Source organism: Lissotriton vulgaris, chromosome 6, assembly GCF_964263255.1.
Source record: "Lissotriton vulgaris chromosome 6, aLisVul1.2, whole genome shotgun sequence".
Classification (NCBI taxonomy): domain Eukaryota; kingdom Metazoa; phylum Chordata; class Amphibia; order Caudata; family Salamandridae; genus Lissotriton; species Lissotriton vulgaris.
In genome coordinates this window covers 1,612,289,210-1,612,313,857 of record NC_141694.1, presented here as the reverse complement: position 1 = coordinate 1,612,313,857, position 24,648 = coordinate 1,612,289,210, and the positions used below count along the sequence as shown (strand labels likewise).

General features: G+C 43.2%; 1 protein-coding gene across 1 annotated transcript in view; it reads left to right on the top strand.

Annotated features, from left to right (window-relative positions):
* Positions 1–4,806: 4,806 nt before the first annotated feature.
* The window catches only part of RHOQ (ras homolog family member Q), a 244,781-nt gene continuing 224,939 nt past the window's right edge, over positions 4,807–24,648 (top strand). The window contains exons 1-2 of the mRNA XM_086927782.1: positions 4,807–5,639; positions 8,405–8,463. Of these exons, the coding sequence (XP_086783908.1) occupies positions 5,474–5,639; positions 8,405–8,463 (225 nt within the window). The 5' untranslated portion in view covers positions 4,807–5,473. The remainder of the gene's footprint in view (positions 5,640–8,404; positions 8,464–24,648) is intronic.

The following is a 24,648-nucleotide window of genomic DNA, read 5'->3' as shown; positions in this document are numbered from 1 at the left end:
AGCAGGGTCAGAGAATAGTTGCAAGTAGGCAACGAGGTGCCAGGAAGCAATTAGCAGCAGGTGTCCAAGTTGAAGTTAATTTGATTGTAACCCTTTTGTAAAAGGTTACAAAGAAATTAGGTTCAACTTTTGCACCTGCTGCTGTAACCCTTGCTTGGTTGAAAATTCGTCCCCGCTGATTCGCGGATTTTACCGCGATTTCGCGAGATTCGCAGATCGCGAAATCGTGGAAAATCCGTTAATTCGCCCGCGAAACGGATTTTACGCCCACCCTTATCAAGCACTTCGGGTGGAACTACCCACAATATCCATCAAGTGGAACAAGTAAATTTATCTGGGGGCTTGGATACAGGCAAGAACCACCCCATTGCCAATAAGGAATTATGATTGGTGGTCACAAGAGTTGGTCCACTTTTGTTTATCTAACCACAGCACAGCTCCTGCCACTGTCCCCAGGCTGGGGTCCATAAGAGACTGACCTACCAATCAAGTTTCAATGGACCTCAATATGCTGGAGCACAAAAGAAGAGGCTTATTGCAGCACACCTATTACTATGTAAACCAATCCAAAATGGAATTGGACAATTCTTAGTTACAGTTTAAGTCACAATTATGCTGGGCATATGAGGATAATACAATGAGACAAGTGATATGAAGAGCATTCAAATGGTCCACAAGCGTCATTAGTAGATAATTATTTTATTTGTTTCTTAAAGATTCCCAGCACACGATTCAGCCGACAAGTGTTTCGTCTGTACTCAGACTTTTTCAAGGCAATATTGGAAATAATGAAGCAGTGAATTCCAATGTGGGTCTGTTCACGTAGCACGCCTGGTAGGGTGTTCACCAGCCCAAAATTGGTCACGCAATGTACCCGGTAGTCAAAAAAAGGAGAAAACTGCAATACGGTAGATGATGCAAACGATTCCAAATTTCAAGTGATGAGCTGCGCACTGTTAGAGTGTCGCCCCATGAATTTTCTACATGCTGTCAAAGTGTGCAGTAGTTTTATAATAGTTAATCTCCAATGTCATTGTCCTGAAAGACCGCCGCAACTATATGGTAAGTTGCAAAGAACGGGGCGTAACCATAGTAAGTTGGCAACCCTGTGCTCGCATTTGACTCCACCGGAATGGCACGTCCGTCTGCTCGTAATATCGGTAAATGATAACTACCCACACTGATTACTGTTATTTACAGATACAATTTTCTTCTTTTTTGATGTACGGTGCTTTTTCTTTAAAGGAACACTACTACCTATTAGTTGTTTATTGTAATTTCAATATGCTGGAGCACTGGATTCTTGGTAAACACCCATGTTGGGAGAGATCAGGTGGGTACAAGGACATTAAATAGTACATGGGCCTCTGGCTAGAGGCAGAATGAGGTATGCAGTGCCTCTGGATACTTCGGGAGTGACCATGTGCCATTCATCAAGCATTCGGCCAGCAGCAGTCAAGGAGGACTGGCGTGGAAGTGCGATATGAGCCAGGCCCAGGTTACTGAATATACACTGATGTGGATGGAGAAAGAGCTTGCATTACCTTCCACACACTTTCGGTCTTAACTCTGCTGAGGACATGGGAAGGCACTGCGGCTCCCCTCCATACCACTATTACCTGTCTTTTTCTTGCAGTGTCATCAGACCCTAATGATGCTGTGCAGTTGTAGTTCTCCAGGATGGTCCTCTTTTTCTCCAGCTTGTCCCCAGATTTAGTACCATCCATTGTCTTCATCGATGAGGCACCCCAGCGGGATGTTTCTACGGTTCATACAATTAGCCACAGCCCTTCATTCCCACTAAACAAACTGCTCAGTGTTTTAGAGGCATCCTGTGTAGTACAGCCGCCGGCAATGATGGGAGAGCACAGAACATTAACTACAATTAACAAAGGATGGATGTATAATTGGTGGGGTCAGGACCGGCTTTAACACTGGTGGTGCCCTGTGCAACAATGTTCGTTGCCCCCCCCTCCCCCCCATGACCACCTCTGCCATGGATTCCCTCACTAGCACCCTTTAAAAGTGCCCCTCAAGTCTCCATGACCCCTGCCACTCAGATTCATTTCGTTTTGTAGACCACTCATACCAGTGTAAGGTGTCAAACCTCTTTACATCACAAACAAATTACACAGAGACAAACATATGTGTGTAAATCAGTGTATAGGAAATGTTACATCTGACAGAACTACAAGTTGTAGTGTAGGAGTGACATGTCATCGATACTGGTAGGCAATATAGTTTGAGTCCTTTTTCTGGAAAAGCACAAGTTCAGAATTTAAAACATAACATCACTGTTGGGGGTTCTCTTTAATAAGAAGAATTGTTTTCTACCCAAATAAACCCTTTTGGCAAGATTAGGCTTATGAAAGACAGGGCAAAAAAACATATACTGCTCACATATACCTTGCAGTTTGCATGCAGCTCTTTGATTACAGTTCTTAGCTCAATGTTCTATATTAGGATTTTGACTTATAAACGACAAGTAACAAAAGTAGCTCTCTTACAGAATCAGTAACCCCCTGACCTATTTCCATTATATGCACTTTGTTATCTGCATGGTACAAGTTTTTCAGCAGCAGGCATTTTAACCCTCTGCACTACCTTAGGATGAGTCAAAACCTCCACTAGACAAACCTCCATCTCTTTCCAGGGAGATGATTAATCACCGGAGTTATCTTGACATTTTAATTGATGCCTGATAACTGCTGAAGGCCATGGCAGCAGCAGGAGCTTTTAAAATGAGAATATCCTTGCAAAAATGATGCCCCCACCCCAAGTCAGCGCCCGGTGTGGTGGCACCGATCGTACTACCCTAGAGCCGGCCCTGGGCATTGTGGTATATGCCCAGATGTGCAATATAATGCAAACACACTCTCAAATGAGTAAAATGATGCCAAATGGACAAGAATCGAAGTTGGTGGCATGAGCAGTGACCATTGATATGTTTTAAAGGCATGGGTGCTGCCTTCTATTGCACAACTGAGGAAAGTAGTGGAAGAGCAATCGAGGTTGACCAAGTATGCGTAACGACGCCTATGTTATGCTAAATCTGAAGAACACAAGAATACAATAGATGTCTCTTCTTTGAATTATCATGTGTCCTGTTTGTGGATGAATACAGATTGGCATAGAATAAAGACAGATGTAACAATCTTGTTTGCTCTCCCATGTTTTAAAATATATGTTGTGTATGTAAAATTGTATGTGTTGTATATATTACACGTTTTTAATTAGGGGGTTTTAATGACTGGATTAATTTTGAGGTCCAATGTGGATGTTTCATATGGTATTTCAAATGTAACAGAGAAATTTCTGATATTAAGGATTGGAAAATCTATAGAATTCTGGTATAATTCACTGGTTTAGTTTTGAGGTCATCGTTGAATTATGTTATGTATGAGGTGATGCAGGTGAATGCCTGAGTAAACGGTTGGAGAAAAGTAGAGCAGTGGCTTAGTATAATTCCAAAAGGAACCTATTTTGACTTTTAAATTTAATCTAAGCATCACTACATCATCTTTAAAAGGCCCACATTTCACCTCCTATGCTCCCAAAGGCTCCCACAGATGTGGAAGCACCAGTCGAGTGTGCCCTAGTAGGGTCATGGGTCAGAACCCAGCAAGACTCGTATCCCGCATATTTTGGGGTAAAAGACAAAGTGTCTTGCAGATTGCAGCCCTTTCAGTACAAGAGCTAATTGCCCTACCATATGCTACCCTTCTGTTCTCAACCGTCCATGCGATACCAATATTTTTCTTAGATCCCAAAGAACCTTGCTCTTCCTAGGTTAAATGAAGAGGTGTCCTACTCGCCTTCCAGAATATTCCCCCAACACCTTTTCATTTTCATCATCAGTTGTGAATGACATTGCAGAGTAAAAATAAAGACAATACGGTACTCTGCTTGCATTGTTTCAGCAAAGTCAGCAGTATGACCCAAACTAGATAGTTCTCATTTCGTTCAATCTCAACAGAGTTCCTCCCTGACCTGCAAGCCTTGCAAAAAGCTGCATTCAGAGCTGTCTCCACAAGTTAACTTTCATTCCAATCTACTCTGGTAAAAAATAGTACCCAATAGGTGGTATTTCGTATTCTGGAGTAATTCCGGTGCCAACCAGGAAGTGTGTAGATTAAGTCTGATGGATACTACAGCTCACATCTGCCCTCGGGGAGAAGGGCTTTTTGCTCACTTGTTGTACTCTATTATATTACCCGTTGTGGGGCACCGCCGTGCATTATCGAAAAGGTGCCATGGCATGCTGTGGAGGAGTGTGTGGCTGGCTGAGTGTTGCATTAGTTATGCTCTTATATATCGCTCAGGTCATACTGGTCTTGCAAGTAGGGTAGGGTGCAAAGGCAGCAGAGATATCGATCAAGTCACAAAGTTCTTGTGGATAGTATGTAAAGACAGCAGAGCTATCGCACAGGTCTCACAGGTCCTGCAGGTAGAGTAAAGAGACAGTAGAGCTCTCGCCTGTGCCTTTTGCGAACCATGAACAACACGTAAGCATCACTGCATATGTGTAAAAACTTGGTTTCTAAGATAAGTCACGTCATTCTCCATCACTGTGAGTGGCGCCAACTGCACGGAATCTCAAGGTATGCCAGCTAAAAATTGGATGCTGCAAACGCTGAAAAAGAAAATGCCAACATTTAAAACCTGTTATACGGCCCTCAGCTCTTAAAAGGGCATCAGCGACCTGCTAAATTTCCCGAGCCACCTAGAAAGATACTTGGTGTTCCAGCAGCATCCCTGTGGAAGCTAATGACGGCTCTCCCTCGGGCCAGTGCCAGGCTGACGTCAGGGTAGCTCGTGTCCCATCAATCTGCCGGCTTCAGCAGTACTTCCCCAGCTCTCTGCGGTGCAGGCCCCGTCCCTGCCAGCAGCAGGGCCGGTGTCTGCACCGCACAGAGCTGGGCAACCAGGGGCCCTGCTGGGCGCGAGGGGCGCCTGCCCATCCTGGGGGTGACGGGGAGGCAGCGCCTGCCACGCAGTGCCGCCTCCCCTGGCACCGCTCCCGCCCGGCCTGCCAGGCTCTGCTCGCAGACAGCTGCACACAGCAGGGCTGTGCGTGGAAGGACACTTTGCAGACGGCCCCTGGGCGCTCGCTCCACCCTCCATGGCTTAGCTCGGCTGTCAGAGCACGGGCTGTGCTAGGGGCCGAGTCTGGCTCTGCTTTGCAGGGGGAGGAGGGGAAAAGTAAACTCAAATAACATTTTCTTTGCAAGGAGCCGGCGTGGTGCGCCTTTCTTCCCTTCTCCAGAAAGCCCCAGCTGTGGCAGCGCCGCGGACCGGAGACAAAGGCGGCGCTGCAGCTGTTGCTGGAAGTTGCGGCGCGCGGAGCTCCCGGGGACAGGTCCATGCTGTCACCTGCCCTCCGCCGGCTGCAGCGCGCGGGGGCGGCCCCGGGCATGAGGGGCGCCGCTGAGCGGAGGCTGGGCACGCGCCGGGCTCCCGGGGGCCCCGCACAATGAGGAGCCGGGGCGCAGCCATGGCCAGCGGGAGCGGCACCTCCAGCATGCTCAAGTGCGTGGTGGTGGGAGACGGGGCGGTGGGCAAGACCTGCCTGCTCATGAGCTACGCCAACGACGCCTTCCCCGAGGAGTACGTGCCCACCGTCTTCGACCACTATGCGGGTGAGTGAGTGCCAGTGGCGGGCAGGTCTGTTGAAGTTGGAGGGGCGTCCCCTGCCAGAGCATGGCATGGTGCGCTCTCAGGGGCACCCTGCACCCCCAGAGTGAGCAGAGCCGGCACTGGCCGCTCTCATGGTCAGTGTGAGTGACATGCACCCGCTGTTGACACTGATTTAGTGTCCAAAGGAGCCTCGTGGTTAATTAGGAAGTTGACAGTGAACTTGTGGCTCTAAAAATAACGGTGGCGAGGAAGCCACTTGCTGCTGCCCCTTGACTCCCCCCAACCCCAAAGGCTGCTGTGGCCTCTCGCCCTCTCTAGTTAAGCGCCTAGATAGCTTCTGCCTCTTCAGAGGTCGCGGGGGGGGGGGGGGGGTCGAAGGGTGCACTCCCTCAGCTCTGCAGCATGGCACCACGTCGCTTGAGCTCGTGCCAGCCGACCGCCGTTGGGAACTGAAAATAGCATTTTGTAATGTTGGTTCCGGCTCAGAGTGTACTCTTCGAATCACACGGTGTGTCGGCTCCTGCGCCGGGAGCGTGAGTGCATAAAGATTCTGCTTTTGAAGGCGGTGTGTGGGGCCCTTGCAGAGGCTGGTCTCTGATGATGTCAGAGGCCAGTGCTCAAGGTGTGTGTGAGGGGAGAGGAGGGGGCTGGCTGCCTCTTATGTCCAGTGCTCACGTGTTTGTAGGACGCTGACAACTGTCCAGTCGGCAGTTGTGATATCGACTCCAGGATGAACATTGTTGGTGGTGTTGCCAGTCCAACCAGTTGAGGGGTCACGAACCCCTTCTGCCCATTGGTAGAAATGGAATTATAGAAGTGTATGTACTCATTGTCATGAGTCCCCTTTAAAGGATTAAACTCGCGAAGAGAAATGCAGGGTCTCAAGTCCTAAAAGTAGGGGGGGGGGGGGGCAACCAAGTTAGTCATCATGCATGTGAAATCATGGCATCGTATGTGGCATCACAACCCATGACCTGACAGGAAGTGACAACACAAGAAGTAGCATCAGATATGTTTATCTGATCTCTCAAGTCACCCATATGTTTAGCTGGTCTCTCGTGCGTAAATTTGAGCACTTTATAATATTTAATGAATTAGAATTTGTGTTGGGGTGTCACAAAAAAATGACACAACCATGACATACAAGTTCGACCTCAACTTATACATGTATTTTTTTTAAACTTTGCAACAAAGAAATTGGCAACACAGAGAAACTTGGCAGTAAATCTGTTCTGCTTAAATGGTTGTAAAGTCTGCATTTTAAAATATCGTATGGGGTTAGGGCTAGACACCTGCTGCAGAGATCTTTGTGTTCCCAGTAAATCTCAGAGAATAATAATAATGGTAGAATAACTCTGGAGGTTAACACATTTGCTGAAGAGGTCAGTGTTTTTTGTAGTCCCAGTTTTAAATCGAAACACCATAGGGGGTTAATATGTCTCCTGCAAAGCATATACTGCAGATGACAGATTTTTATTTTATTTTATGTGAATCATTGCTTAATTTGTAAAAAAAAAAAAAAAGTAAGTGCCAGGGCTTTTGTCAGTCCACTGCCGCCTGTACCACACATTGCCCCTTCCAGCACTACCAATGAAAATTCCAACACAATTACTACCAATACATTCGTACAAGTGTGACAATTGAGAATGTTCTAGGCCCCAAAAGCTATAAGAGTGGCCTGGGCAGCAGTTGCTTGTCATTTTTAATGTAAATTGAATATCTTGTGCTCTTGTCTAAATTAGAGCAACAGCGCCACCATGTGGCAGACTGTCATAAGTGCCTGTGTGGACAATTAAATGCCAGGCACCGAAAACCGCCTGCTCAAATTAAGTACTGCTGTAGATAGGTTAGTGGGCTGCTGCTTTTAATACAGCAATCCTTTTGTTACTTGTAGTTTATAAATTGTAATCCTTATATTATAGCACAGTGAGCTTTGAAGTTAATGTGACTCCTACACCTTATAACCCTCACTGTCTTTTGCAGCACATCCTGTGCATTCATTTACACACATATGAGTTATAGTAAATTTGTGTACATTTGATGCAAAGCACTATGACAGCCCACATTGGGATGAGTAGCTCTATAGCAGAAATAAAACAACATAGTGGTATTCAAGTTGTTATTTGTGTAAATACTGGGACTGACCAACAAACCCGACATTCTTAAAGTGAGTGCATGAATACTTCTTATTTACAGAGACTGAATAGAGTCAAAAGCATGGCTCTCTTGAGTACCTGTGATGTAATAACCAGCTTTGTTTCCCCTCCATTGCATGTGCATCTAGGTGTGAGGCTCCGGATAGCTCCAGTCAGGATAGACGAACAAAAGAAGCCATGATGGCCCCCTATATGCGCCCTTTGTTTTCGGCCCAGCTGGAATTGAAACTAACAAAACACCCTTTCCTCTTGCACCTTGCTGCTGGGAAAGCAGACAACGTGCATGCACTGCTGAATGTGTCCCTGTGTCTGAAAATAACACCAAGACAAGTTCAGCATATTTCAATGGGGCCCGCTTTTTGGCAGGATGGAGGCGTCCACCCTGTGAAAAGTGTGGGTAGACACTGTCTTCCCGCCTGTACCCCAAGTTGTGCCCTGCTTTCAAAGTAAAGAAGTGCAGGTACACAATACGTGTGAAGACCTGCCCATTTTAAGCTCTACATCAGTCTGACAGCCCCCCAGCATGTCCATACATAAACTTGAGTGATTTTGATACCCTCCCCCAAGCGCTTCTAACTCTCCCCCCTGTCCTGTGTTTTTGTCTCTTGCAGTCAGCGTCACAGTGGGCGGCCGGCAGTATCTCCTGGGTCTCTACGACACGGCGGGGCAGGTGAGTGCTCAAAGTGCTTGTGACAGGACGGAAAAGTGCGGATGCTCATTGTCATTCAATACAAGATTCCTGATGAAGCATTGTCTTTAAACCAAAGCAGCACAAGTGTTGGTCATTTTCTCATTACCCACAGCAGAACTGGCATTGTTTCTTAAATGCAGTGCTTAATTTGAGGCTGTGGTTTCCGGTGCTCGGTACCAGCACTTAATTGTCAGCTCCGGCTCTATTGACAGTCCACCACATGGGCGGCGCTAACGGTCAAATTTTGAAATCAGCACAACAGGTTTTTAATACGTCAATATACAGTAAGAATGAATAACACCATTATCAGAGCTTTGGGTGGCCTGGTATAGTTTTAATATCACACTTGTAGGAGTCGTGTGAAGGTTAGTACTTGTGTTGGTTCGGTCACTGGCGGCGCTGGCAGGGACAATGGGTGGTGCCGGGTGCAGTCGCCTCCTGAGATGGGGCCGGGCACTTAATTTAATAAAAAAAAAAAAACTAAACACTGCTTAAAGGGATGTGGGTCCCTACACTGAGCGTTATGGTATTTGCCTAATGCGAGCACTGGGCCCAACTCCAGGGAAGCACACGCGTTCTACAGCCCCATCGTGCCACACTTGCATGCATATATTTTTTATGCTTTGTATGCTTTTTGTTAAAAAATCACTTTTTTCAAGCGAGTGTGTTCCATTTAATTTGCTGTCTTGAAACAAGACTACAACTCCCGGAGTGTATTACATGTTAAAAGAAAGCAAAAGTATTCTCTTCCTCCAAAATATAATAACCACGTGGGCGTTGCGAAGTGAAGCAGTGTTCTTCTGTTCATTCCCGGGCCTTTATCTTCAACATTTAGCTGTTTGGTTCCTTTGACCTCGCTGCGTGTTTCTCATTGGCTGTTGTCACACAATGCACGTTCTGTGATGGGTGAGACGTGTCTTCGTTTTATAAAATTATGTCTGGGAGAGGGCCAAGGCTTATATTCATTATAAAATCACCACGCCTGCAAGCGCTAACGCCTGCAAGCTCAATCTGAAATTAAGTGATGGGCAATTAAGTTTTATTGTTTTCCTTTAATGAAAAAATAATATTTTGAAAGCAACTTCAGCTCAGATTCTTTTTAAGGACTGCGAGGAGTACGGGGAAGAATGTTCTGGAGCTTTATTTTAATGATATGAAATTGGTACAGTGGCCACACGTTTATCTCTGAAAGAAGGCAATGGGCCTGATTAATAAAATTATGTTCACAGGAAAATTGGCTCAATTTACACCTGTCAGGAATCCAAAAAAGGGATACCTGGCAGGTATAAATGAGCTTCATCGGCGAACAATTGATTCGAGGTGGGAGTTGGAGGGGGAGGGTTTGCATTGCCTTGAGAATGCCAATAAAACGTTTGATTTTGTTGTTCTCGAAACTCCTCGCCGATCTTTCCAACCCACCCTGTAAACCAGTTGAGACTTACTCCAGAAAAGGACTGAGTAACACCTGCCCAGGGCGCAGTGGGCAACAGAATATCACCAAACTTTGTGGGGCTATGAGGAAGGGGTGTTCTTCATGAGAAACATGTTGTCCCATGAAGAAAAAGAGAAAACAATTGTGCATTTGCACAGCAGCATGCCTTTTCCCAATGAGGAGTTATACCCAGTGTATAATTCAATTTTGGGAAGCTAGCAGATGTCACATGACATTTCCAGGAGCAGCCTTGGAAGCTGCGGCTGGTGAACCTGTATCGGTGTATTATTACATAGGGCCCGATTCACAGAACTAATCTGAGACAAAATCCTAAATTTACTACTTTTGGTATTCACAGAAGGCACTTGAAACCTTCTGTGACTATCAAAAGTAGTAAGTTTAACCAAAAGTTGTAAGTGCATTCTGTGAATGCCAAAAGTAGTAAGTTTAGGATTTTGTCCGATTAGTTCTGTGAATCGGGCCCATGGAATGTTTGTGAATTTCCAAAAGTTGTATGTTTAAACTTGCCTGAAAGAAAGGGGGATGTCTATGGGTAAAAACATTCTCTTTGAAGTGGGTCTGATGAGTTTAGTTTTGATTCAAAGATGCAAACATAAGGATCGGCAGAGTGCCATTACAATGGGAAATAGAAGCACTTGTTAGTTACAGTTTTTCGAAGCAGTGGGCGAGTGGTTTGAAGTAGGTTACAGTGCATGGTTTTCTGGAGCTCTTTCCAAGCATTATGCCAATTAAAAAAGTCGGGTCAGTCATATGCTGAGGCCCCTGTGTTTTCTGAATTGACTAGCACATCACTTCTCTACCTAAACTATCTTTCTTGGCACTTACTAATGTCTCCATCATAAGGTCTAGTTGAACTTTAAAACATTTCTGAATATACTTTAATTTGTAACATGCTGCATGCCACACGCCTATTGCTTCTAAAATCTGTTAATAATTAGTGTTACTTTCTCTATTTAAAGACATTCCAGTCTATTATTGTGTTTACATCATTGTCCTAAAACTATGTATATATGTATGGGTATGGTACTTGTATAGCATAAACCTAGCCAAAAGGAAGCAGTACCACTCTCTATACATAGTAGTCCGGCATAAATTAGAGGCAACGAGTAAAGTATTTATGCCGCACACAAATAAAATGAAAACACAACACAAGGAAAAAAATATCAAACCAATTTAGAAGTATAGAGTCGTTTGTAATAAATACAATGGCATGAAAATGATCACAATACAATCAGTAGAACCGGAGAAATGAGCTTTTAAGTGTTTAGGTTCAAAAGGCTCAAAGACCAACTGCGGTTATCTGGTCGTACTGAAGCAGGACATCCGCAATGTGTGCATGCCAGGTACAGGACCAGGTTTGGCTGCTGGGAATTGTATCTTTTTGTCCCTGGTTCTGTGGTGTGAGATCCTGCATTGGGTTGTTTCATGCTCCTTCAGTACCAGTGAAGCCACCGATCAGGAGCTGTGAGGTGCTGCATTGGTTCCGGTAATGCCATTCATCAGGAGCTGTGAGGTGCTGCATCGGTTCGGGTCAAACCACCGATCGGGAGCTGTGAGGTGCTGCATTGGTTCCGGTGAAGCCACAGATCAGAAGCTCTGAGGAGCTGCATCGGTTCCCGTGAAGCCACCGATCAGGAGGTGTGAGGTGCTGCATCGGTTCCCGTGAAGCCACCGATCAGGAGCTGTGAGGTGCTGCGGTGCAAGGTCCTGCATCACACTGAGCTGGTTCCGGAAAAACTTCAGTTCCGCCGGAAGGAGTACACTCTGATGCCAGTCAAGAGTCCAGGACCTGGGGGCACCTCTTGGGATCGGGGCTCACTGACACAACTCTTGTATTCTTTTAAGTATGATTATCTGACCCTCTACAATTCCATTCTTCTAATTTCAGTTGAACGGGGGTCTTCCTTTCTCTCATGTGGCACTCGGTGGCACATTAGGTCAGCAGCTCATAGCAGTCATTGGACAAGATAATAAGGACAGGTCTTTTGTGTTGTTTCGGCACCTGAAGCAGCTGCGCTAATTAAAAAGATAAGAATACCGAATTACACAATAGCCTGAAGCTGGGGACAAGGAACCACGAGGTCTACGGTTGGACTGTTGAGTTGCACCAGTGTAAACTTCTAACTGCTGTCATGGGAGATTCAAGTTTTGATCCTGTTACCTTCGCCGCAGTTTAAAATACGCGACATTAGAACGGACAGTATAAGTGTGTATATGTTAAACAACAACTTCACAACCACTGGGTGGCGGGGGCATTAGGGACTGCTGTTTATATTGAGTATTATTGAAGTCGTATAGACACTTCTCCTCTGAGGGGTCATGTAATGGACGAATGTACAATGTACTATGCTGGAAAACTAACAAACATACTTTAACAAAAAACACAATTTCGCAGCTCATAAACCTTACTGTTCACAAGCACAGGTCAGAGAAATCCTTGCTCGGGTATCCTTAACTCACCTTTTGGTGAACGGCCAAGCTCAAGGCACAAATTTATTTATTTATTTATTTATTTATTTATTGCTACTTTTAAAGCGCGCAAATACCCATACGGGTGTCTCGGCGCTAATGATCAGAGAACTCCTTGCTCTTTGAGGGTGGTTAGACAGAGGAAAAAAGCCATGTCTTGAGGCTCTTTCGGAATTTGATGAGTGTGGGGGCAGTTTTGATATGCAGTGGGAGGGTGTTCCATAATTTGGCAGTAGCTGTGGTAAAGCACCTGTCTCCCCAAGTGGCTTTTTTTGTCCGAGGGACAGACAGCATGCAAGTAGTAGAGGATCGAAGTGTTCTGCGATGCTCTAGAGGATGGAGAGCTGTTTTTAGGAACTTAGGCCCTGGGTAATTAAGGGTCTTGTAAGCTATACAAAGAGCCTTGAATTTTATTCGGTTCCTAATTGGGAGCCAGTGAAGCTCTTTGATACGGTGTGATACTGATGTGAATTTGGGGATTGAGAGTAAAATTCTTGCAGCCGCATTTTGGACGGTCTGGAATTTGTTAAGGACTCCCTCCTGCGCATTAAGAAGCAGAGAGTTACAGTAGTCCGTTTTTGAGAACACAAGAGTACTGATGAGAGTTTTGCCAGCTGACTGAGGTAGATATGGAAGAAGTTTCTTAATTTTATTTTAGTATAAAGAAAGCAGATGATGTCACGGCATTGGCGTGATGGTGGAAGGTCAGTTTGTTATCGAAGATAACTCCCAAATTACGAACCTTAGTCACCGGTTCGGGGGGGGGTCCCAGCTCCGGTGGCCACCATTGTGGGGACCATGCTGGTTTCAAGCTCCCGAATGTCATCACCTCCGTTTTGTCGGAGTTAAGCTTGAGGCAGTTTGATGACATCCAGGAGCTTATTGCCTTCATGCCCTCCTGGAAGTTGGCTGCTATGCTAGTTCCGTTATCATGTACCGATAGCACTAATTGCGTGTCATCGGCGTATGTGGTCAGTACAATGCCATAGGATTTTATCACCCTCGCCAAGTCCGATACATAGATATTAAAAAGCGTTGGACTTAGCGAGGATCCCTGTGGGACTCCACAGGGGAGAGAGAAAGTCTGGGAGGTGTAATTGCCCATTTTGACAATCTGTGGCCGGTTGGCGAGAAATGAAGCGATCAGGTCCTTGGCTGTTCCTCCTATTCCCAGGGCCGCGACACGGTCGATCAAAATGATATGATCGACCGTGTCAAATGCGGCGGAGAGATCTAGGAGTATCAGGACAGCTGATCCTCCCTTATCCATAGTTGTTCTAATTTCGTCCGCGGCTTTCCGCAAGATGTGGTAAAAGATAAAAGTAACAAAATAATAAACGAAAAATGTCAAGAAGCAAAAAAACAGAATGACCAGACAAGGAAGATTTGAAAGTAAGGTGAATGTATTAAGATGAAACTAACTTTATATCTGTTTGAACAATAATACCCTAACCAAAGCGAAAATAAGGGCAAAATTAATTTAGGAAATTATTAGTAGAACCTTTTAACGAAGTGGTGCACTGTGGTTGAAGAAAATCATTCAAGAAAATGTTTCAGACCCTCGTTCCATTTTGGCTGGAAAAGAACAACTCGGGTGGAAACAGAGTTTTGTACCTAAATCAGCATTTCAGGTCATGCACACATTCTGCCCTGACCTAGCGTTTTTTCCCTGCACCAATTCCTTGTTCTCTAGTTCAGAACTAGGGGAAACCCGATGCATTAATGCAATATCCTTCTGGTTAGTAGAATGCATAATGGGGGAGACAAAATCGCACCCTGTGGTTTCAGTAAATCCCAGGGCAGCATTATTGCACATAAATAAATACAAGCGTAATCAGAATGAGGGGCTAAGTTTTTGGCATGAGCATCTTAGAAAACCGTTAAGTGTTGGGCCTGGCTTGGGTGTGGTCTGCATTAAGAGGCATTCTGAGTCCACTGAAGAAAGTTACCTTCGGACTCAGACAACATGTTCCACCAAAGTACTTTCAAGTAGGAGGTGTTTCCAGGCAGCATCTGATGAAGCCTTACATTGAGAGGTTAGATTGGATAGATGTTTACCATGAAAAGGTCTTGAGTTGAAGGAAACGGTGTGGGACGATGCAGGCACGGCAGAAGTCTTAGCAGGAAGGAAGGAGCTTAGATCAAAGAAGGCGCTGTATTCTTTTCAGGGATTTTGGTGAGTTCTGGAAAGTCCTGGCTTGGTGGATGGTGGGTTGTCTGACTGAAACATGGTGTTCCCTACTGGGATTCCAATGTGCTCTGTCTCATATTTCAGTTCTCTCGGGGAAGGATTTCTCTGATAAATCAATTTTGTTGTTGATTTTGCATGAGAGTTAAGAGATTGTTAGCAGCTCTCACCTCCTAGTGCCTGGTTTTAACTTTGGTGGTAATTAGAAATGCTCCATTTCCTGAAGGGACTGGTAAAATAGGAGAAAAGTCCATTGGTGAAATTTCCCAAACTGTTCTCTTCCTATGTTGATGGCAATTTCACCTGTGATTTCCCCTTCCCTTTCTCTCTTCTGCAGCAGTGTGTAATCCTCTGTACTGTGTATCTCTTTCAATGGAAACATAATTTCTCATATTTTATCTTCCCTGCAATACTGTAGTATGCAGTCCACCTACCTTGCCTCATTTGTTAGATCCAAAAGACCAATTGTTCCTCTATGTGTTCTGCTTGCAACGAGGAAATCGGAGGTTATACCAAACCTAATATTAAAGCATGTGCTCTGAAATTACCTACTGGATTTAACCACACATTCCCAATGCAACCTAATTGTTTCATCACTTCTGTGTATGAGCGGTTACTGAATTAGTCACTGTGCTCTGTTCGTCCTTGTGCTCTCCTGCTCCATCTACCTTCCAGTATCATCTCTATTCTTCAAGTTTTCAGATACTCTGCTCCAGGTTCCAGTTACTTCTCTCCAGGATTTCTTCCTCTTTTACTGTTCAAACCAAGGTCAGACTGACCTAAAGTGCAAGCAGGCAGTGCCCGATAGGCTGGTCTGACCGGTCAGTGTGTGGGAATTTTTTTTGACAGTTTTCTGGGCCTGTTTTGTGATCTGACAGCAAGAGTTTTCATTTATTATTTAGCCTCTGCTAGAGAAAAGTTAGACTCTAAATCTCTTTTGTCCATCTGCATGGCATAATCTAGGAGTTATCTTAGCACTCTAGTTCTTTATTAGTAGGTCCCTTTGATCTTCACAGACTGCAGCTATGCACAGAAGGCACAGTTGTAGTTAGGCTGTGCCTGTAAATGAGGTTTGACTCATCTTTTAGCTTTGATTATTCATGGTAGGGAAAGACCACTTAGGAACCAATCAAAATCGAATATGTTGGTTTGGTGTAGCTGTCTTCTTTAAAAAGTATGATGACGTTGTATTGCAGGACATATTCCTAGTGAAGCATACTATGTGCGCTAAAATGTGATTAAGTAAAGGCTGGCTATGTTTTACATATGGTACCATCATTTTTATGGAGAAGATCATGTCTACATGAATCTTATGCAACAGTTCAAGTGACAAGGTAATGATTCCTACTCGATGCGAATCATCAGCTACATTGTAACTGCTAGTAGCAACAAGACATGGACTTTCTTCATCTTTAGTTTAAGATCTTTGATGTATAGTAGCTAGGAGATTTATAACAGATTGTTAAGGTTACATTGTGAAGTGATTGCCTATATCCTTCTTCGATGTATATAGTTCTGGAGATATGGCAATTTTATTATAGCCTTATAGCCCGCCGTAGAGGGCTATACCGGCTATTAAAGGCCCTCTCCAGCGTTAAAGGGCCGAGCCGAAGGCAAGGGCCTTTAACAAGGGAGATGGACTTCAATAGCAGGTATAGCCCAGCTACGAAGGGCTATAAGGCTATTAGTTTGTTTTAGAAGTAGGGGACCCCTATATATTAATGAACTTGCTATACATAGGGAATTAAACTAAGTTGGGAAAAGGTCTATAGACAAGTTATAACACACCAATGAAAATTAACTAGAAAAGCACTTAAAAACCCACATGAAAAAGACTAATCACCAACTTAATTCCAAAATATTTCTTATATTTTTATTTATTAATCAAAAGATTGTTTTGCAATTATTACTTATATTTCATACTGTTATGTTTCCAAAATATGAACCATTACTTACACAGCAGCAACATGAAACTTCATTAAAACCACATAATAAACATATACATTACATAAGACATAAAAGACGATGGAGGCAAAATGGTGAATAGAAACATGAAAGATGATGGAGGCAAAGCGGTAGATATGAGCACTCATAGAAGCGTGTCTATTGCAGTAAAATTATTCTAACTTGATTGAATTAATTTTACTGCAATAGGCACGCTTCTACATTAAAGGAAGGTTGTGCATATAATTAATTAATTTTAAAATGTCATTTTTTTAGACCGTGCATATGCACTCGTACCCAGAACGATTGAAGCGTGGGACGTTATTACTTTCGTGTTTCCACATCAGGATCTCAAATTATCTATAACTCTGAGGAAATCCAGAGTATGAATAGTTGAGGTATGGTACCTAGATGTTTACTAGTGCTTTACTCTTGTTAAAAAAACCCAGAGAGACTATAGGTCCATTCTGGTAGTTAGCAACCAATCTATTGCCGCAGACATAACGTGAACAAGGGGAAACAATAGTGAACAAATGCAGTGTTTAGATTGCACAATGGCCTTTTTCAAGTATATTGTACATCGCCAAATATAGTAGCCAATAGCAATCAAGACAGAACTATGTAGTTTGTTGTTTGTTGTATTACTATTTTTATCTGCTGTATCATTATTGTTTGGTAATTCTGTGTCTTTTTATGTAGAATCTGTCCTGAAGAAGGTGTATATTCCCAAAAAACGATACGTCGCGTTGACACTTGTTCTCTTGAACAATTTTATATGTTTTTGTGTAATAATTTTTAACCATTTTGTGTATTACTCATTGAATACTGTTTATGTAGCCCATGATTTTAATGTACAAATATGTTGCCAATTGTCTATACAACTGTATGAATTGAAAAAAAACATAAGTATGCTCTGTTTTTAACAACAAACCAGTGTTTGTAAAAGTTTTTCTGTCTAAATATATTTCCTAAAAATTGTCAACATTGCTAACACTAGTATAGTTCACCTCCCATGGGTTTGGGTTGCGCGACAGGAAGGGTGCAATTATAGAACTAGTACCTCTGGCACCAAATTGGTTGGACCATATAGGTAGTCCGGTTGTTTGAACAAAGGGACACTATCTTCTTTCTCAGTACTATAACATTGCCTTTAAACCTCCAATACCAAAACCTCACAACCAATAGATAACATTTTCCTTTTCTGTGTCTTCTGAGATTATCTTTATGTAAGTAATAATCTATTCTTTTATAGCCCTGGTGATTTGGCATGGATTCTATAAATTCTGATTACCTGTATCTGCATTAGAAGTCTGCGCCCACCTCCTACAGAAGAGGTCTTTAAACTCCGAGTGAGCCCCCCAAGCGGATACCGGGGGTGGGGGGGTGGGAGGGGTGGAAGCGAGGCACCAGGCTCTGGACAAAAGAAGCATTATGCTGATAACAGTGCTTTGTTTTAAGAATAGGCAATGAACAAAAGTAAGAAGCTCTGTAATTGGCCATTTCTAAGATCTTTTGTCATTTATATCCTAGCTGGTAGTATGTGTCAAAAGGGAAGGGACTCGAATATTCTTAAAAAACCCCACTTCCATTTCTAATAATCACACTGTTGATACACGTACATGTTAGTAAGACCTGTCTAACCAGATATTTGATTGCATTAAAAAAATGGTAACAGAAGTTAACTGCAATGCTTAAATAAGTCTTGACCTATTTAAACATTGGAAATTTAATAAAATAATAATGAAAAATTCTGATAGGGGTCAGTTGACTTTTTTTTACTGGGGGTGCAGCAGTAAAAAGTTCAAAGACCACTATTTTCTACTAGAAACTGATATCTGTTATGGTAATCGACTTGCAAGGAACCGCTGAAACAAAAGCTGGCTTCAGTAGGAATATGATGGCTACCACTGTTGGGTAAGTTGGTTAAACAGATCTGTTTTATCAAGCCAAAGTAGTGTGTGGTCTCGTCCCAATATCTGCAAATCAAATAGCTATTCAGAGTTTTGATAGAGGCATTAATACATCCAACTCAAAGTTGCTAATGCAGCTCCATTTCCCTTTTTCTAATATGTAGTTCTAAGATCTCTTTTTGGGTAGGGCTATTTGACTTACTGAAGCATATTACTATATACTTCTTGAACACGATTACCATATTCCATAAACACATGCTGTTCTAGCTTCTTTGTGGTATTATCTGCACTGCTGGATAAGAGTTTGGAACTAAATTCTGCATCCAATCTGGTGCCTGTGTTAGTGCGATGCTACATTCTGCATCCAAGATGATTTCTTTGTATGCATGTCACCTTTTCCACCTTTGGATCCATTTTGAGATCTGGCTACAGACAACTACAACTTTCTGGATTATCTCAGATTAGCAAATCTTTAAAAAAGTACAGTGAGAAGTTCTGAGAGAGCCATTGGCTTTCACATGTTCTCAAGATCTGCCATTGTTTGGGGCAGCTGTCTATCTAAGCCATGGCACATTGAGGATGCTCATGTTGGCCCATTTGTTTTCCCGTCGGTTTTGGTGATAGTGCAGTAACAGATGTGACATATAGCTTGTAATTGATATCTAGTGTGTGTTCTTTGATGTATTTACTTTGTAAAATAATGGCATTGAAATGATTTTGTGGGATTAGATAGTGTGTGCTATTCCCTAATCACCACTGCTTTTTCATTCGTTTCAATATGCTATGGTAGGATCTATGGTTGTTTTGATCACAAAGAAAAGATGTGTGCACGCATAGGCTTTGTTAAAGAAGCAGTGGAAGATACTGGCCCTTTGTCAAAAGTACTTTGCAATATTCACGTTAGGCAAAAAACATATTTTTATCTCTTTTCATAACAAATATTTGAAAGTACAGCTTATATCTGCTAATGCAGTCTGTTAAAAAAAGGGCCACTAATCCCAGATTCTATCTTGTAGCCCAAGCCCAAGTTGTTGCTTAATTATGGGATTTTCTTTCTAAAACAGATTCTGGATACTCACTCAAAGTCACAAAGCTACTACCAAACACTTCCCGTAATAGGCTTTGCAAATGCTTGTTTTCAACCCATTGTAAAGTCTATTATGCCTTTCTCTGGAAACATGAACATTATCTTTCACTGCTTGTTTTAAAGCGTTCTCAATGTATTTTTTGTATTATAGGCGTGTGTCCTTTATTTGGTTGTTTTATGTTATCAACTATTATCTGCAGCAGTATGTAAAGTTCTGCTGCCAGGTTGCAGTATCTTCTCTTCACTCACTGTTATCTTATTAACCCCTCCTATGTTCGAGACGGAACCGTTCCGTCACGAGCCTCGGGTGGGCTGTGCTGGTGACGGAACGGTTCCGTCACGGCCCGCTCGCCGCGCCTGCACGGTGCAAATTCCGCGCCTGCGCTGGGCGTTCTAAAGAGCGGGCGGGGCCGTGACGGAACCGTTCCGTCACAAGCACAGCTCACCCGAGGCTCATGACGGAGCGGTTCCGTCACGAGCACGGGAGCGCCGCGCGGCCCCACCTCCCCAGAGCGCTGCGCGGAATAGCCACCGCAGCAAAGGGGTTAAAGTGAAGGTCTTTAACTTTGAATTTTCTGTACACAGGGCCGAATTAGCCGCAACACTAATTTACATTCTATTTAGAAGGATTGTTAGGAAAGAGAACATGTACATTTTAATAATATTTCCCCATTTTAATATGATTCAGCGAATCACACTGCACAAATAAAAAGCTTCAAAGCTTCAAAGCTGCAGCACTAAAGATGGATTAAGTCAGAGGTCTTCAAACTTTTGGGTGCCGAGACCCCCCTGTCAACATTTTCAGTCATAAGGACCCCCTCCTGACAAACATTTCTAAACCTGTAGGCAGGGCTTCTGGAATTACGAGGCAGGTGAGGACCAAATTACACGGAAGGCTTGACTAAATTGTGTGAGAGGAAAATGTAAATGTTATGTGATGCCTCGTTATTTTGGGATAGAATTGCTTCATTATTTTGACATTTTTTTGCTCACAATAAAACAGTACCAGTTTACAACCAAAATACAGCAATTAACATCAGAAAGATGTCTAGTCAACCTTTGTGATGGGCCTTCCACTCTGCAGGAATACGTGCTGCCACATTAAAAGCTCACCTGGCCCTGTCCGGGAGCAGCAGGGGTCCCTAAAACCCTGCCCTCTGTGGATGAGAAGAGTGCCCATGTGAGTGCACGGTGAGCGATGCAACAGTATGAGAGTAGGGAAAGAGGAGTGACTGCAGGGTGAGTGAGGTGGCCATATGAATTTGAGTGTGGATATAAGTGCAGAGTGGGATGAAAGAATGCATGGTTAATGATGGGCTTGTTTGAGCGAGTTGCAAATTGAGCAGTGAGGGGGCAGGTGAATGAGGTGTCACATGTGTGCAGGATGAGTGCAGATGAGTAGCGTGACTGCAGGTTGAGGTACAGGGAGAACAACGCAAGTGCATTGTGATTGCAGAGTGATCACTGCGAGTGCAGGGTGAGAGGGTGAATGATGTGAGTGCATGGTGATCAGTGTGAGTGCATTGTGATCGCTGTGAATGCAGGGTGAGCATGAAAGTGAAGTGCTAGAATGAGAAGTGAGTTCTATGAATGCAGGGTGTATTTCCAGACACTTGAAGTAACTCAACATATTATTGACTGCGGCGTAGGGTTTAAGATACAGGTTAAACTATTGCTATTATGACATTAATCAGGGATCGAGAGTGGAGGAAATAAATATTCTGATCTTGCAACACACTTCCAGTCCTATGATTAGGGTTGCCTGCTCAATATTTTGATGTCCCAGACGGTACAAAAATAAGCAGTCACGTAAAGCTGTATATTTCAGCACTCATCCGTGCATACTTGGAACAGCAAATATAAATAGAAAGCACTTTTAATTGTGTTCTAGGGCTGCCTCAATGATCCATGACTGTTAAAGGGAATAAAGACCGAAAAGTCACATTACGAATGTATTTATTTATGCGTTTTTATATAGCGCAGACTTTACCCGAAGGTGTCAGAGCGCTTCACAATAGGAACAGTAATGTTACATGAGGAGAAAATTACAAGTGAACAAAGTACAAAAGCAAACGTTAAGTTACATGAGGCAAAAGTGACAATAGCGAGCAACCAAAATACAAGAGGTAGCAAACGGTACATTACAGGAGGAAAAAGTGATGTGTGCAGGTTACAAAAGCGTACAAAGTAAAAGTAGAGGTATAATACTGCAATAAATGGCACACTCAAACACAAGAACAAACGTTACGTAGGCAATGGTGGCACTTGTGCAAGTATCTAAAGCAAACAAAATGTAAGAGGTAGCAAACAGTGTGTTGAAAAATGGCTGGTATTTTTTTCTTCTGGCAACTCTACTTTTTATTATTTCTTTTCATGAAATACATTCTCACACTATTGCAGTAAATGTAAAATACCAATGTAAGGGAAAGGCTGAGTTGGGGCCCTGGAAGCACTGGAACTATAAAAAAAAACTAAGCCTCAGTGACCAGTTTTCAAAAGGCATGTAAATATGCAAATGGCCGTTAACGACCTGTGAAACTCAGGGGTACCGGGCTGTGCTGGAGATAAGACTACAGACACAGCCCAGCAGAGCTCACTGCAGCTCGAGCTGAGACACACTACGGGGGAGGAGGGGGGCTGAATCCCTGTAGTCAGATGGGCCCCGGGCAGAAGTGTGATCGGGAATGCGCGACCCCCTTCCAATCACTCCGTGGCCCCCTGGGGGTCGCGCCCCACATTTTGAAGACCCTTGGATTAAGTTGTCTAGCTGGTAGCCTACACACAAGGACATCAATAAGTGAGAAAGTCTTTTACCAGGGAGGCCAGGATTGATGACAGCAGTGCAAGATTAAAGATTGTGGTCCAGCTGGTAGAGAAGTGCTTCTTTTACACATTTAGACAGAATTTTTGGTGTATAAATCCATAATCTATAATCCTTAACAGTGTTCTGGCTATTACCGGCGATGCGCTTGTACTTGAGGTTTAGTGGCTACATTTTCATCAGCATAGCTCTGGGTTCTAATTTAAGATTCTTTACTGGGCCAAACTGTGTTATCCTGGACATATCACTCTGTCTCCTGTCCACAGTCAGGGATGAATTTGGGGAGACAGCCTGTCAACAAAATGGGCTTAATACGTGGGTGCCCTTTCAGGATACACTTTAGCAAGAAATAAGTGTGCCTAGAAACAGACGTCTGGCAGTATTACGTGATATAAAGTAAAAGTGCACATTTAGATCTGGTGGATGCAAGATAGCAACTGCCCCTTTTTTCTTTTCAGGTACTATCAGTCAATGCTAACTAAGCCATTTGCTAGTGACTGATTCATGGAATCAAATCTTCAAAGTGACAAGCATAGTGCATTGGCATCACGCACCCTCCAATTCCCATAATATAACCTTGTTGACCCCCACCACCTTTGCCCACCCACAGATCCTCTGCTGCCATTTATTTGCTGCTGAGAGCCTTAGAAGTAACTGCTACAGAAAGAAAATAGGATTCTTGAGCCTGGTGATCGCTTTTTACTTCTAGCTCCGATTCCATGAACCGTGAGACCAGTGGAAGCAAGGCCAGGATGAGTGTAACCCAAGGGCAAGCCCTGGGTAGAAACTACTGTGCGTGACTACCCCAAAATGGTGGCCATGCAAAGGTTTTTCATTTATATTGTGTTTGTTTCTAAAATGTTTTATGTTTCTCCATATGATCATGTGATCATGTATAATTATTTGTGAACTGCAGTTTAGCATGAGCAAATGTGCATGTGTAGATTTGCTCATGCAAAAATCAGAGTGTTTACCAGTTCACGTTCCCTCTATACACTTTTTTCCCCAACTCTGGAAGAAGGTTTACGTTTGCCATTGTCAGGAGTACATTTCCAACATTTCTCAGTATGGGAAAAGATTAGAGAAAAGTTGTTGAAAACCCTTAAAACATGCAAGTTAGGTGGTTTGCACAAACTGAAAAGGGCATTCTAACATTGGAACTATTGCTTACCACTACCTTCAGCCCCAGTATGTAGATCTTTGGAAACCTGGCAACATAAGGGGATTGCAAGTATTAAAACACTACTATGGTATAAGCCCTGGCATAATCAGAGAGGCCATATCAGAGGTCTTATATAATGGGATTGCTGCCATAATTTGTCGCCACACTACATGGGACCAAAGGGACAAGTGGATTTTGTTACAGGACAAATAGATTTATGAAGCAACCTGCCCCATGGACAAGTAGATCTTTTTTTTAAGTCCACACCCCTGTATCTGAAGTTTAGATTTCAGACATGTCAAGGAGTTCACATGCTAAAAATAATGTACTCCTTAGTGAACGAAAATGGGAGAGTTGCCAAAATGTGCTTGTTAAGGGATGTTGATGTGGTGACCGTATGACCGTATTCCAGTCAGAAATGCCATTTTATAGAAATAGTCAGGTTTTTTTTTGCATTAGGACAACGTGTGAGAAAGAAATATTTGAGTAAGATGTCTCTCTGACCCATTGTGGTCTAATAAAGTGGAAAAACTAAAGGTCAACTCCAGAAATAATTCAGATCTAACCGAGTTCACTTCTTCTCTTATGTCCCAAGGAGACACTAAAATAGTCTCCTGAAAAAAAAAAACCATAAACACCCCTTCGTGCAGAACGTTTTTGTTGTGTTTCCAGTCTTTGATCACAGAGCTTTAAAAGTCTTTTTATCTCTGAAGGAACGTTCTTTGATGCTTTAAAGTCTGATATTTTTGTTGTGAATTCTAAAGATGCAGTATACCGTAACACATTTACTTTGGTGACCTACTTAGTACAAAGTTACTTGGAGAGTAAGGGCCTGATTCAAAAGATGTGCACTTTCTTTTACTTCGTTGCGAAAACACAATATAAATTCCATATCGGAGCAAAATTATTCTGAGAATTTTTAGAATTGTAAACTGTACTTATGGGATGAGCAAAAGGTGCACATATATTCAAGTAGCAAGGGAGGGAATGATGATGCCGTTCACGATAATTTCAAAGTGGGGACAAACACCCGGTGCTGAAAATTACTGCAAATGGCAATTTTCTAACTCACTTCGCCACTTGCAGAGCTCCACGTAGCGCAGCAGAGTTTTTTTTTTATGTGGAACTCT